General features: G+C 42.9%; 1 protein-coding gene across 4 annotated transcripts in view; it reads left to right on the forward strand.

Annotated features, from left to right (window-relative positions):
- Positions 1-15,880, forward strand: part of EIF2B3 (eukaryotic translation initiation factor 2B subunit gamma) — a 119,038-nt gene that overhangs the window by 66,698 nt on the left and 36,460 nt on the right. For all 4 annotated transcript variants that reach the window (XR_014790574.1, XM_084852653.1, XM_084852655.1 and 1 more), the window contains exons 7-8: positions 10,737-10,867; positions 12,739-12,929. Coding sequence is in view for 3 of the 4 variants with exons in the window: in XM_084852653.1 (XP_084708779.1) it covers positions 10,737-10,867; positions 12,739-12,929 (322 nt within the window). In the remaining variant the exon portion in view is untranslated. The remainder of the gene's footprint in view (positions 1-10,736; positions 10,868-12,738; positions 12,930-15,880) is intronic.

Here is a 15,880-nt window from a genome sequence, read left to right on the forward strand (position 1 = left end):
CTCCATCAAAGGATCAGGAGAAAATAATGTTGAGATCCAACAAGAGTATGCCTGGCTTACATGGCATTTTTAAACGTTATTTGGCTTTATCCCATAAAACGATGAGAACCATGAACTATGTACCTACAGGGTTCATAATTAACTTTTCTCCTTCTTCCATCCCCTTTCCTTTTCCCTCCCTTCCTTCCTTCCATCTCCCCACTGGCACCCAGCACCTCTATTATGTTGTATGAATCTTGAAATTCAGCAGGACTGAATCTGTGGGCTTCATTTTGTTACTTTATTAATAAGAACCTCTCTGTTAGAAACCAATACTTCTATAGCTGTAGCTCTAGCATATTCTTCTTGAAATTAATATGAATCCCCTGATCATAATAAGATATATGAGTCTAGCCAAACCTCTGCCTTTATTAGAGTCAGATATTACTAGATGGTGCTTTAAAAAAACAGACCAGTGTATATAACAAGTCACAGGTCTCTAAAGCATCAGGTGAACTTCCCAAAGGTGGTGCAGCTAGCTGATACGGGAGGGAAAAGCAGCGGCAGAGATAATGGTAGAAAGATACTAGAAAGAGATAATTCCAAAGCAGGCATGGCAGGGCAGCAGAGGAACTAGACAGAGAAACCAAATAGCCATTTTCAAAAGGCCCAGGAAATAATTTTATAATTATTTAGGATTAATTCCTCAGTATGCTAAGAATCTCAACCTACAGTCTCACAAGCCTTCAGATAAAGCAGTTAGTGTTTGGGGGCTGGGGATACCCCGATATTTAAGCAAAGAGTCTGCTCTGTTGCTTTGATCTGCAATGGCTATTATACCTGAAGAAATAAGTGGTGGGGTTGCTCTTAATTAGGAGGGCGACCCTCCCACCTTGTAACTAGCTCTTAAGAAAGGATAGCAGATTTCACAGGTGGGGGCTGGCAACAATAGAAGATTTCATGCTTCATCACAGATCAGTAAAAAAAGGGAAAGCTATTAAAATGCTAATACTCATTAATAGGGTTTTCTGGTGTTTAACTTTAAACATAGAAAATAAAGATGAGTGGCAGCCTGTAAAATGGGAGTGACACTTGTAGTAAAAACATCTCAAGCAAGCACGAAATAGTGCAGGGAATTATAAGCAATGGCGGCGTCCATCCCTGCTGGGGGGTCAGGCCGAAGAGCACCAAACGATCACCAACCCTTAATGCATTTTGCAGACTAGGAGGCAGAGGAAGCCATCCAAGAATTATCAATACAACTTGTGAGTTTGGAGTAGCTGGTTATGTGGCATTTTTAGAGTGACAGAGAACCAGCTTTATTTACTAAAAGTCTTGTCAAATACTTTGCAGGATTTAGGGTGTTTTTGTTAAATTCCTGTTCTTAGGATCCTGTTTTGCTGGGTCGGGTTCTTGTTTTGCACTAAGGGTCCTTTTGTAAATATATTCTGAGTTGTAAGCCTGCAGCTAATTTTGCATGTTTTATTTGGATAATAGAAATTTCATCTCTTCCATGAAAATGTTAATGAAACTTCATCTATGATGAAGTGTAGATGTTCAGTTGTTAGCCAACGGAACAGCTCATAATGAAGTCAGTCCCAGAACCTTTTCAGATTTTGCTTAGAAATCATGAGATTTCAAGTACAGTTGGTTTGAGTTTTGTTTGGGGTTTTGTTTTGTTTTTTAAATTAGCCTCTTATATGTAATTGCTATTAGGCTTTCAAAATTATGTTCATAGTCATAAGGCAAAACGTAAGGTGAGATTTCCCCCCAACAATATGTTTTTTATTAAATTATTATTGCAACATAAATTCCAGTTATAATATACTACTATATAGCACATAGTTATTGTCAAGCTTCGTTGGTTCTGCTTAATGAGGTACGATCACAATAAATAATAACAAAAGAGAAAAACATCTCAATAAACTTTGGTTTTTCAAAGATAGCCATTTTCACTCACATTGGCGACCCTATACATACCTACTCAGATGCAAGCAATGGGGCTTACTCTCAGGTAAGTGGGTATAGGATTGCAGCCTATGTATGCTAAAAACTACTTGTTTTTCTACCTTAATAACTTCATATTCCTGTTATGACCAAATCAGTAACCACCTCATATCAACTGAGCTTTTATCCTTTCCTAAATTTATTACTCCAATATGTGATAAAAACAGTCCATCTTTTAATAAAATAGTCATCCTGTTGTCTTCCTACTCTTTTACCGTATTGGTGAGTTTCATCATAAAGGCCATCTCTCAGGTTCTCAACTACCACTCATCAGTGGAAGGTGTGGATTCGTTAGTAAATGTTTAACTGTCTCAATTTCTTCAGATAATACTAGACTTTTGACAGAGCAGAACAAAATAACACTTGGATCATAACCTGTCATCTCCTTGATTTCCAGTAATTAAATAATTAGTTTTTTTATCTTGGGGCAAACCCAAAATTTATAATATTTAATCCCAAGCAGATCCGTATCTTCTTCATTGGTCAGTCACTGTATTATACACCCTACTAGGTCTGAGGTGTCAAGTACTATCTAAGCAATTCAGTCATATAGTTGCTCAGAGTATATGATTCCAGGTCCCAATCCAAGTTTCTTGCAGTATTTTTTTTAAAGCATTTCCCCATTTCTTTGGATACTCACTTCTCATAGATTCCAAATCTGGCTCTGTAGGTGTGCACACTTGCATGTGTGTATTTATTCCTACAAGCCCAATGTTTTTTTTATTTGATTAGTGGAATCAAATGCTCAAAATTAATGACCTCTTAATGAACCATATTGTGTTGTTCGTTTAGTAATTATATGTTTAATCTCAAGCTATTGCTTATAGGAATAAAGTTTTCTCCACTTTAGAGACCTGTGACTTGATATTTTCACTGGTCTGAAAAAAAAAAAAAAGATCAGATTTTGTTCCATCTGCACAAGGTTGTTACATATCATTTTTATCAAGTTAGTAAACTCTCCTTATAATCCAAATGTATGCAAAACTTGGTTAAAATAACACCGTTCTACATGGTCGGAAGCTTTTACCTCGTCTAAAATTAATAAACCTTTTTTATTGTTTTGTGGGATATGAATTATATTTATAAGTATACATGTATTGGTAGATTGGGCCTCTGGGCTCACCGGCCTGGAAGTGGAGTATTGAAATCCCCCCTCTTGCAAATTCCACCCATCCTGGTCAGCTAGGGCAAAAAGAAGCCACCCCTGCCACTTTCTCCTCTGGCCAGCATGAGCTGCAAGGATTGTAGATGAGGCGGTAGACCTGTCTTCTCACTCTACTGCAGCCCCACTTGGGATTGCTCTGCTTGTCTGATGTTGGGAGGAAAATTCTTAATTATCTCAAGTAATTGTCTGGCTTCATAGTTGGTTCTCACGACCACCCAAACTCTTCATAAATACATTTAATCTAAAGGTGTTACCTGGCCTGTATCTTATATTTCTTTATCTAAGGTATATCTTTTTTTAAAAAAAAATGTCATCAGTTTTAAAAGGGTTCTTCTGAATTGCATTTTTCATCATATAAATGACAAGTTTAACAAAGACATGATGTGGTAAATGTTGTCTTATAGCAAATCCTGAATTTACTCTAAAATCATCTTCTGTAACCACTGCACCTTCCTGATCCAATCCCCCAAAATCCTTGAATTGTTCTTCCAAAAATCTGACTAGATCCTGACCAATTCATTCTTGGGTGCCTCTCTGTTTTAGATCCCATTCATCTTATTTATTATGTTATTTGATTAGACTTTTGTATGTAATTGCTATTAGGGTTTTGAAATTACATCTACACTCATATAGCCAGGGCCCCTTTTTTTTTAATGTGTTGAGATGTTTATGCTTATTGGGAGCCACACAACATGGTTTCTTGGGAGCCATGTTGCGGCCATGAGGTTGTTGGTTGCCGGTCTCTATTGTTCTGCTTCTCTATATTCCTTCTGCTGCTTCCGCATATTCAGAATTCTGTAGGCTTCAGCTGTCATGGTTGCCAGTTTCTGGCCACCTGGGGTGACTAAATGTTTCTCTGTGTGTGGATCATACATTAATAATGCTACCGCTTGGGGCCCTTTGGGAAGTTGTGGGAAAACAGGAAAAATCTCTGGATTTTATCAGCTTACATCTTCTTTGCAATAACCTGGAAAGCGTGCTACTTCTACTTAATAAAGCAATATTTTGGAATGTCTTTCTTGCCTCAGGAACATAGGTGCTGGCCACTTTGGCTCCAGGCCTTTTCCTTCTGATTAACGCATATGACTGTTAATCCTCTTTCCTTTCCTTTCCTTTCCTTTCCTTTCCTTTCCTTTCCTTTCCTTTCCTTTCCTTTCCTTTCCTTTCCTTTCCTTTCCTTTCCTTGTTCCAGCTCTACATTAATTTGCCATCTTGGTAAGCAGGCTTCCATGTTACATTCTCATGCCATCATCAAATGTTGGCAATGGCCTTAAAGTACATTCCAAAGACTTTATCCCCCACTGCCTTTCTGCTAATAAATTAATACCTTCCAAAAGCTGTAAACCCTGGGATAGTCCCGTGTGAGCCCTGCTTAACCAGTGTGGGACGGCCAGCATTCACATGTGATTAGTTTTTCCTACCAAGTGTGTGGTAAGGAAGCAGGTGGATAGCGCCATTCTACAGAAGATGCTGAGGTTTATCAGCCCTCCTCCCCGCTTTTTTCATATAGGTCACTGTAATACTAGGTAGATGTATCCTTCTAAATAAGGTTTTGTCAGGAGAAGAATTACAACTTTCACAACCAAGCACAAATATCCCATCTGCCCATTTCCAGATATTCCATTCCGTTCCCTGCTAGGCTGTGTTGTTCATTTCATCAGATGGTGTTGGCCTCTGTCAAGTACTGAGTTTTTATATGTAATAGATCCCAGAAGTGCTTGCCCATGGCCAACCTCTGCAGGAAACACAGCACTGTCAGTTTTGGACACAGCATAAAACCAAAGCAGGAAATTATTGTTGACTGGCAGAGCTGCATGCAACATTTTAAGCTAGTAAACTGCCCATCTGCACACCCACATGCTTGGGTGTGCATGGTAAGGCTGTGGGGGGAGGAACCATTGTAAACAGCAGGGAGAGATTTTGTGATTCACAAATGAAGAGTTATTCATTCGCTCTTGATCATAGCTAATATAAGATTTGGAATTATTTCAAAGATTAAGGACACATTGCAAAATCTAATGCACAAAAGAGGGTAAAATGATGGCAAAATAATATGATGTTTAGGCTATTTCAGATTCCTTCATGTGCAGCACCTAAATTTTATAGGGTACAATTATGAAACTTTGGTTGAAAACCTCAGTGGTACCAATGCCAGGAAAATGCTGGTTTTAATCTTTACAGTAGGTTTGGGGATGAAAGCCGAAACATCCCATGGAAGTCAGAAATGGGGAAAAAATCAACTCTGGCTTCAAACCTAATGCAACCTCTCTGTGTCTCAAGGCCATTTTGCATATTACTTTTTCAAGCATGATCTCTGAGTAGGAAAAAGTGTGTGCCCTATAATGTGTGACAGGTGGTGCATATATATCAGGAAGCAAATACCACCATAGCTTCCTGATGTATGAACCTGAGATGTTAAAATCACTCTCACTACACTTCACATATTACAATATACACACTTTTTCCATCACTGAAGTCAGTTTCCATGTTTGAAAAAGTAAGGCACATAAAACCCTTGGAGAGGACCAACTGGAACAGAACTGTTCTTACCATATCTCAGAAGCTTCTGTTTTGTCTTTTAAGAAACTGAACCATGAAAAAGGAGTCACTGTCCATAATGCATTTCCCTGATCCTCAGCTTCGGTGTGTGCCAACCTAGAGATATAATGCCTTTTCTTCTAAGGAAAGAGCATTGTGTGGTCCAAGAGCTTACATTTTTAAACAAGCAGAGTTCCCACATGTCTCATTCTGTGAGGCAAATAAAATGGCACCACTAGAGCATTCAAGGAGGTAGCAAATCAGTCCCAGGTGTCCTAGTTACAAAATAGAAAAGAAGACTAGAATGCCTCAGAAGACTGTTTTAACTTGTTCACTACAGAATTGTTAATCTGAAGCCATGATAAAATTCCAGTACAGAAAGAGAACACTTGCTTAATGAGCACTGCTTGCTATCAGCAGTATTTTCAGTATTTGATATTTAGATTTTAATTCTATCCATGTTTTTAAAAAAATCTGAAATAGCTAATGTTTTTTCTTAGTGAATTGGTGGTGGTAGTGGTTGAATTGCATAATTGTGCCTACTCAGAGCATCTCTGGAATCTTTCAGAGAATGGGCTTCCATGTGCATGTACCAAGGGGCAGGATTATCTTCCTGTATAGTTCTCTTCTGAGCAACTTCAAGAGTTCTCTCCGAGTTCAGTGCCCTCCAGATGTTTTGGACTATATCTTCCATCATCCCACACCATTGGCCATGCTGGTTGGGACTGATGAGCGCTGAAGTCCAAAGTATCTGGAGGGCACCATGTTGTGGAAGGCTGCTTTTGACTATGTACTTAGCTGTTGGTACAGGCCTCAAAGCAGCGTCCTCTTCTGAGATGGCCTCAGTCAATAAGTGGGGGAACTTTCCAGAGAAGCATTAAGAATAGCCTCTCCTGCCACCTTCCAAGCCTGCTCTCGACCTCAGCACCCAAGTGGCTTTTGATGGCTCAGCCCTCCAGTAAAGACTAAACATACTATCAAGTTGGCTTTCAAACATTCGAAAGAACTACCTAACGACAGAGTCTGAGCTTTCTGTCCCTTCAAACCTGCATACTGCTGATGAGCTGAAGCAGCAGCAATAGCATTTTGGCAAGGGGTTTGTGATAACCAAGCTTTCGACCTCTACTTTGGCTCCTACTTTATCTATGGTAATATAGGGGCTCCAGTTACAGCCCCAACACCTGTTGATAAGATCCAGCCACTTACCTTTTACCCAACTGTGAGGCTGCATGACTGAGCTGGGCCTATCATTAGGCAGAGTGAGGTTGCCACCTCAGACAGCAAATAGTATGATGTAAGGAACAATAAGATGTTGGAAGACAGAGTTGTTTGTGCTACAGGGCCTGCCCTACTTCCCTTAAGCTAATCAACTTAAGGTGCAGTTGAGGACTCTGTCCCATTGCCAGTGTTGAAGTAAGATTCAACACTTCTTAATGGGGAATGGGGCACCATCCCATTATGTGGAGCGGTGCCATCTTGTTCTTTGCTTCAGGCAGCAAAATGTTTTGGGCCGGGCCTGCTGCACAAACAGGAAAGGCAAGTGGCTGACTTACAACTGGTGTTCTTCAGATAGACATCTGTGTAGCTGCGCAACCCACTCTCCTTCCCTGCTGCTGATGCCCTTGCCCTCGGGTCTGGTGGTGCTGCTGTTGCATGCCAGGTCGGCCCAAAATAAAATCTCCCTCATCCATGATTTGATTGTGGATGCGGGGGCTGACCTGGTATGTATTACTGAGACCTGGGTGGGGGAACTGGGAGGGGTCACTCTCTCCCAGCTGTGCCCTCCTGGGTACTCAATGCAGCACCAACATTGACTCAAGGGTCAGGGAGTGGGGGTTGCCGTGGTCTATAGGAATTCAATCTCCCTCTCTAGGCTTCCTGCTCATTCGAGTGCAGATCTTGAGTGTTTGTACCTTGTGTTGGGTACCCGGGACAGATTAGGGATTCTGTTGGTGTACCGCCCACCCCGCTGCCCATCAGACTTCCTGCCTGAGCTGATGGAGGTGGTCTTGGACTTGGTGTTGAGGACCCCTAGGATGATGGTCCTGGGGGATCTCAACTTCCATGCCAAGGCTGCTGTATCCGGGGCGGCTCAGGACTTCATGGCCGCCGTGACAACCATGGGGCTGTCCCAACATGTCATCGGCCCAACGCATGTAAAAGGATACACACTTGATCTGGTTTTCTCGACTGGGCAGGAGGATGGTGATCTGAAAGTGGAGGAATTAACATCTGTCCCGTTGTCATGGTCAGATCACTTCCTGTTGAGGTTTAGACTCTTGGCAGCCTTCCCCCTCTGCAAGGGTGGGGGACCTATTAAAATGGTCTGCCCCCGGAGGCTAATGGATTCTGATGGATTCCAGAGAGCTCTGGGGGATTTCCCTGTTGGTATGGTTGGTGCTCCTGTCGAAGCCCAGGTCGCTCTGTGGAATGCAGAGATGACTCGGGCGGTTGACACAATCGCACCCAAGCGCCCTCTCCCTCTGAGCATTGCCCGGCTAGCTCCTTGGTATACACCTGAGCTGAGGGCAGTGAAGCAAGAGGGGAGATGGTTAGAACGCAGGTGGAGGAAAACTCATGCTGAGTCTGACCGAACACAGGTAAGAGCTCACTATCGAGCCTACTCTGTGGCGGTGAGGGTGGCAAAGAGACAGTTCTTTTCCACCAGCATTTCATCTTCTCAGTGTCATCCAGCGGAGCTTTTCCGAGTGGTTCGCGACTTGTTACAGTCTGGGCCAGGAAGAGAGACTGTGGAGCCTTCGGTTGCACGCTGTGACGAGTTTGAGCGGTGCTTTGAAGATAAAGTTGCCCAGACTCGCCGTGAATTGGACACCACGATTAGTGCAGTTCCATTGGTAGAGGTGTTCAGAGCACCATCTGCTCCAGTTCTATTGGATGAGTTTCAGTTATTGAGGCCTGAGGATGCGGACAAGGTGTTTGGCCAAGTCCGATCGACCACTTGTGTGCTTGACCCTTGCCCTTCATGGCTTATTAAATCAAATAAGGAGGGGATGTTCAGCTGGGTCCAGGAGGTTGTAAATTCCTCATTGAGAGAGGGAGTGGTGCCGGCCTCTTTAAAAGAGGCAGTAATCAGACCACTCCTGAAAAAGCCTAACCTGGACCCGGAGGATGTTAACAATTATAGGCCAGTGGCCAACATCCCCTTCCTGGGCAAGGTGCTTGAGCGGGTGGTTGTAGGACAGCTCCAGGCACTCTTGAATGAAACGTATTATCTAGATCCATTTCAGTTAGGCTTCAGGCCTTGTTTTGGAAAGGAAACTGCCTTGGTCGCCCTGTGGGATGACCTCTGCCGGGAGAGGGACAGGGGGAGTGCGACCCTGTTGATTCTCCTGGACCTCTCAGCGGCTTTCGATACCATCAACCATGGTATCCTTCTGGATAGGTTGTCTGGGTTGGGAGTTGGAGGCACTGCACTGCAGTGGTTCCGCTCCTACTTGGATGGCCGACTCCAGAAGGTGGTGCTGGCTGATTACTGTTCTGTGCCATGCAATTATGCCATGGGGTTCCACGGGGCTCTATTTTATCCCCCATGCTGTTTAACATCTACATGAAACTGCTGGGGGAGGTTATCCAGAGGTGTGGGCTGAGGTGCCATCAATATGCAGATGACACACAGCTCTACCTCTCTTTCTCATCAAACCTAGGTGAGGCAGTGGCTGTTCTGAATCAGAGCCTGGGCACGGTAATGGACTGGATGAGGGCCAATAAACTGAAACTCAATCCAGACAAGATGGAGGTACTATTAGCAGGTGGTTCGTCTGCCCGCCTAGGTGATATTCAACATGTTGTGGAGGGGGTTGTGCCCCCCCTAAAGGATCATGTTCGTAGTTTGGGGGTGCTCTTGGATCCAGAACTGTCACTTGAGGCACAGGTGAACTCAGTGGCATGGAGCACTTTTTATCAGCTTAGGCTGGTATACCAACTACGCCCTTATCTGGACAGAGATAGCCTAGCTACAGTTATCCATGCTCTGATAACTTCTCGTCTGGATTACTGCAATGCGTTATACGTGGGGCTGCCTTTGAAAACGGTCCGGAAACTTCAGCTGGTCCAAAATAGGGCAGCAAGACTGTTAACAGGGACTGGCCAACAAGCTCATATTATGCCAGTACTTTTCCAGCTGCACTAGCTGCCAGTCCATTTCCAGGCCCGATTCAAAGTGTTGGTGTTAACATTCAAAGCCCTTAATGGCTTGGAGCCAGGTTATCTGAAGGATCGCCTCCTCCCATATGTGCCTGCCCGGACCTTAAGATCATCGTCAGCGGCCCTTCTCCGTGAGCCCCTGCCAAAGGAAGTGAGGCGGGTGGCTACTAGGAGGGCTTTCTCTGCTGTGGCACCCCGGCTCTGGAATGAGCTCCCTAGTGAGGTTCGCCTCACTACATTGTATTCTTTCCGGCACCAGGTGAAGACCTTTTTATTTTCCCAGGCATTTTAGCATTTTAGCTCTTTAGACTTTTAGCTTTGCTGTTTTAAATCTGTATTTTAAATCCCTGCATTGCTGCTAGGTTTTATTCTGGTTGTATAGTTTACTGTGGTTTTAATGTTTTATATATTTTGTATTGTTTTATTGTGTGCTCTTTGGTTTTAATTTTTGTGAACCGCACAGAGAGCTCCGGCTATTGGGCGGTATAGAAATGAAATGAAATGAAATGAAAAAATAAATAAATGTGTGTGTCTTGTCTGATGGTTGGCATATTGGCTAAGTAGGAAGGTGTACTCCTCCATTCTTCAGGCCACATACACCAAGGCCAATTGTCTCTGCCTCAGAGGAAGGACAGGAGTACCAGCTACCTACTTATCATCATAATCATTTATTAAGCATCTAATATGTGCTAGGTGCTTTACAGAAACTTAAAAAACACAAGTGCATGCCTACAAGTTCACAATTTAAAGCATTAAAAGCTTCTGGTGAATGCACAGGTAACTACTTGAACATCAGTTACAGGTAAGCAAGCTGGCTTTCCCCAGATTTCTCAGGTTCCCAGATTTAATATCTCTGTATATGTTTGTTTTTTAATTTCCTTAGGTCATTTACATCAATTAGAAGTGAACTGATTCCATATTTGGTTAGGAAACAATTTTCTTCTCCTGCACCATTGCAACATGAGCAAAATAACAAAGAGCATGACCAAAAGAAAAAGGACCAGAAATCTTTAGGTGAGTGCAAAAAACAGCCAGTAGAAGGCCTAGAAGAGAGAGAAACTGAATGTCACTCTGGGAATATTCTTCTAGTGTGTTCATTACCCAGTGTAATAATCCAAATGATTATTCATATACTGGACTGCAAGGAGGTCAAATCAGTCCATCCTAAAGGAAATCAACCCTGACTGCTCATTGGAAGGACAGATACTGAAGCTGAAGCTCAAATATTTTGGCCACCTAATGCGAAGAGAAAACTCTCTGGAAAAGACCCTAATGCTGGGAAAGATTGAAGGCAAAAGGAGAAGGGGACGGCAGAGGATGAGATGGCTAGATGGCATCACTGATGCAATGAATATGAACTTGAACATACTCCAGGAGAGAGCGGAGGACAGGAAGGCCTGGCGTGCTATGGTCGATGGGGTCACGAAGAGTCAGACACGACTTAATGACTGAACAACAACAAATGTGGGACTGCCTTTGAAAATGGTCCAGAAACTTTAGATAGTCCAGATCAGGGTGACTAGATTGTATTGGTTAGTCCCCATTAACAATCACATTATGCTAGTACTTTGCCATCTGCACTGGCTCCCTGTCTGTTTCCAGGCCCAATTCAAAGTGCTATTTTTAACAATGAAGGAACATCTCCTCCTCTATTTACTTACCCAAACCCTAAGGTCATCATCTAAGGCCCTTATTCAGGTGTCCTGTTAAATGAGGTAGGGTAGGTGGTTACAAGACAGTGGGCCTTTTCAGTGGTGGTGCCATTGAGGGTATTCCATCTGTGAAATACCCTCCCCAGAGAAGCTCACTTGGCAACTACATTATTGTCTTTTTGGTGCCAGGTGACCTTTTTTATTTTTCCAGGCATTTTAAGAACTGTTTTAGTGTTTTTAAATCTTCATGCTCTTTTATCCCTGGTACTGGTTTTATTAAGTGCTGTTGCTGATTTTATCTTGCTTTTATCTGATCTGTTTTTAAAGTATTATCCTACTTTGCTGACAAATAATGTTTTCCCAAAGTGGCTAACATCAATTTAAAAAAATCAATCCAGTGCTGGTGGCAGGCACTGTACATAAGAAAATGAGGCACAGACTCTGCCCTCAGGCATACAACCTAAAAAGACGAGGCACACAAGAAAAGCAGAGTGGTGAGAAAAGTAGAGGAAGAAAATCCATTTGATGAATGCCAGAAGCAAACCACAGTTTCCCATTATGTCCAAACTCAGGGAACTATGATTTGTTTTAACAAGCCAGGGTCAAAACTTGGTTTCAGGTCCTTATTTGGTCTAACAAACCAGTTCAAAGAAACCACAGTTCCATGAAATCAGAGAATACAGGGAACTGTGGTTTGTTTAAAAGTGGAAGTTTCCCTTCTGCTTGCAGCCACACAAGAGACTGAAACTTTGACAGCCTTATTCATCTAATGGGAAACTGTGGTATCCTGTTACATCTGAACCAGACCATGATGTTCTTCCTGGGAGGGAGAAGGGAAACTGGTTCCCATTGGTTTCTGTTCCTTTGGCCAGTAGCAGAGTCCAGTGGCCTTCTTTTTGCTTCTGCAGGCCCAGAGCACCTGACAGAGCATTTAGGGGGATGTAAACTTTTCCATGATGTTTAATTGTGAGGGAATGGGTGTAACCTCTCAGTGATCTTTGTTCCTCTGGCCAGTGGCCGAGACTAGAATGCCCAGTAGTGCAATGTAAGATCACTAGAAGGCTGTGTCTGTACAGAGAGGTGAAAGCTCAGCTCCCCTCCTACCCGCTCCTCTCCTTTTCAGTCTGGTCCATTCTGTATAGCACAGGAAATATGTATGTGAAATTGTGCTATATCCTTTCCCCATGTGATGTTTACTCTAATTTCACTTTGATGTCTGTTTATATTCTACAGATATCTATAGCTTCCTGAAGGATGATAGCCTGTTTGAATTGGGTACAGATCAAATGTGTTGGAACAATCGTAGAGGAGATATGAAAGAGGCATTCCATGGAGGGAAAATTCGTTGCTATGTTCACATCATGGAACATGGGCTGTGCTACCGAGTAAACACTCTTGGGCTGTACATTGAAGCTAATAGACAGGTGAATAAAAAAATAACACAGTATTCAGCACAGCACTGGAACATCTGCATGCCTTTCTGTCCACTGGGGCAATTTTGAAATATTGCATGGTTTCAGGAAGGTGGTGGTATGTACACAGTTGCAAGAGTCCAATATGGACTGATGTCCTATGGTCATGAATACACAAGCCAAGGAATTCATTTCTTACTTACAGAGCTATCTTAAGTTGTAGCTGGGGTGGGGAGTGAAATGGCCAATTGTCTGCTACTTCCAAATTCGTGCTGGTTCATGCCAGCCAAAATAGGAGTGGGGAAGCAGCTTTACCAGGCTTTTAGCCCAGCAGATTTTTTTTGTAACGCCCCCACCCCCCAGCTCCCAAAGAGTTGGGAATTAGCTATGCCATCTCCAGGCATCTCCAATGACATAGCTGAAGGGGCTGATCTGGGGGCCTCTTGAAGGAATGGAGGGCCTTTGGATCCAAAACCACCCCCACCCCACAATGCCGTGGTTTCAGGCCTACCACAGGCAGGGGCTCTGCAGGTGGTATATCTAAGCTCACAGAGCTTTCCACAGGTGTAACTGGGGTCTTCGGGATGAATGTACCCTGCCCCTCACTGGTGGAGCTCCTCTCCACCAGTGTAGGGACACCCCACCCTGTCCTAACCCGCTTTAGCCAGCAGGGCTCAGGATTAGGATTGTGCTATCAGTTCATTCTTCTGTGGACATACCATGCGATCCGTTTGAAATCTAAAATCCATGGGCCAAAATTACTTCCAATGCTATTTGTAGATGTGGCAAAAAAGACAGCATGATACAAGTGAGGGATGGGGTGGGGAGAAGTTGGATTGACGTTTCTATATCTTGGTTGCGTCACGCAGGGGAAGGAGACAGAATGGCCAAAGGCTGCTCACACTTTTAAAGGATGCCATGTTGGCATAGATAGTCACAGGCATAGGTCAGAAAATTGTTCTGCCATATGCGAAGAATGGTTATTTGGGGCTGTGTTACAGCATTGCTAGCATGGTAGACATTTAATGGTCTTGATGGTCAGAGAAGATTTTCCTTGAATTGCTAACTTTCCAGGATGATAACATCATTAAGGAAACTATGCTGAGGTGAAACACCACAGTAAAACACCACAGCAAAAGTTAATGAGCAGTCCTTGAAAGGCAGTTCTTATTTATGACATTCTGATACTTCTTTTTCACCTTCCAGTTCTGGTAGAAGATACTCATTTTGTTTTATCTGTGGGTGGGGTGGGGTGGGGAGGGGATGTCCCTTGCCTTGCCTTGCCTTGCCTTGCCTTGCCTTGCCTTGCCTTGCCTTGCCTTGCCTTGCCTTGCCTTGCCTTGCCTTGCTTTGCGTCGTTGCTTTTGCTGTTTCAATGCGTGAAGTTTCATTCATCCATTCTAGTTGTATGTGAGCTAATATAAGCAACCGGCTGCTATAGAAATCGTGTCAAAATGAGGGATTAATTCAGAAAGTAGAGTCCTTACCTGTAGCATGATTCTCTTAAGCCTGTTTTACATATTACAGCTTGAGTGTACACCCTTCGTTTCCACAGTGTATGGTCATGTTTAGAGTAGCTATTCCATCATTTTCACACATGGGAGGGAGACAAGTTTGGCTGTAGCTTCATTGTGTGTGTACGCACCATAAAATAGATGCATGTACAAATGTGACAGTGTTAACACATACACTTTTTATCAATAACTTGTGAAGCAGCTGTTAATGCTGCTGAAGCAGCAGAAAGAACAGCAGTTTACCTCCCTGCCTTTGTAATCAGGAAATGTTTTGCTTGTTTCAGTTGACCTCTTGTGTTTGCTGCTGCCTTTGTGTGGGCAGGTGGCAGCAGGAGGGAGTAGCTCCCAGAACAGGAAGTAGGTTTATTCAGAAAAAAATGAAAAGCTAAGCCTCCCCTTGACCCTGGTACTCCTTGAAAATCCTGTGCTCTTTCATCTCTTCCTTTTTCTCTTTAAAGGAATTGCTTCTGTCTCTGGTCATTTCTCATGCTGCAATATGCTCAGATAGTGTAATTGAGGATTGTGCCGTGACTATACCTGGAAATTATTTATGCATCTTTCTAGCTTCACTCAAGTCTGACTGTGATGAAACAGGAAACTCTCCTATACTGTTGTATATTTTCTCAAGCATCTGGAACTAAACAACATGTTTCATTAGTTTGACTTGCTTTAGATGTTCTTATATCTACCTTCTTGCTGGTTGTGGCTCATCCCTTAAGCCTTGGAATATCCTCTGTGATGGCTAGATGTAGCAAGTTAGATGTCCATGTTTTCTAGCCCTTACACTCACAGAGCAGGCTTTTAGAACATGTAATGAATTAAGAAATACTATAATGTCTGTCTGAACTTTCAGGTAGCCTGAAACATTGTGTTGTTTCCAGTGGTGTCATTCTGTTAGCACAAAGCTTCTACCTCCTGTTTTCATCCTTACACAAGTGGAAACTCCAGTACTTTGATTCCCCTTGCACAAGTCAATTACAATTTCATCAAGCTACATATTGCTTCTGCTAATTATGCTTGTAGTTCTGTTGACAGTTTGAACACAGGCTAGCAGAACAGCACCTCTTGTACATTTCCTGCTGGTGTAATGTTGGATACAACCCAGTAACTTGATGGGATGAGGCAAACCTGATTCCATGTCCCATGTACACTCTGCTTTTTTCTACTTGTTGAAGTCCTTGCCTTCTGTCTGCAATACAGTTTTTCTATGCAACTTCTGATGTCTAAGATCTGGGTAGCAGAACTTGCCTACGAAAAGGTTATCTTGGCAGATCTATTTTTCCCTTGAAACAATTTGGAAAAGTTTCTTCTCTTAGGTCTGTCATTGGTCATTGTCTCTTAGTTTGTTGCTTTAGTCCTCTAATAAAGATGCAAGTAGGGCAACATATAGAGTCTTAAGCTGCATTATTGAATATGTACACAACTTCACAGAGCTCCTATGTCTTTTTC

The sequence above is a fragment of the Heloderma suspectum genome, chromosome 4 (genome assembly GCF_057233095.1).
Source record: "Heloderma suspectum isolate Gila_16-S chromosome 4, 16-S_ref, whole genome shotgun sequence".
Taxonomy (NCBI): domain Eukaryota; kingdom Metazoa; phylum Chordata; class Lepidosauria; order Squamata; family Helodermatidae; genus Heloderma; species Heloderma suspectum.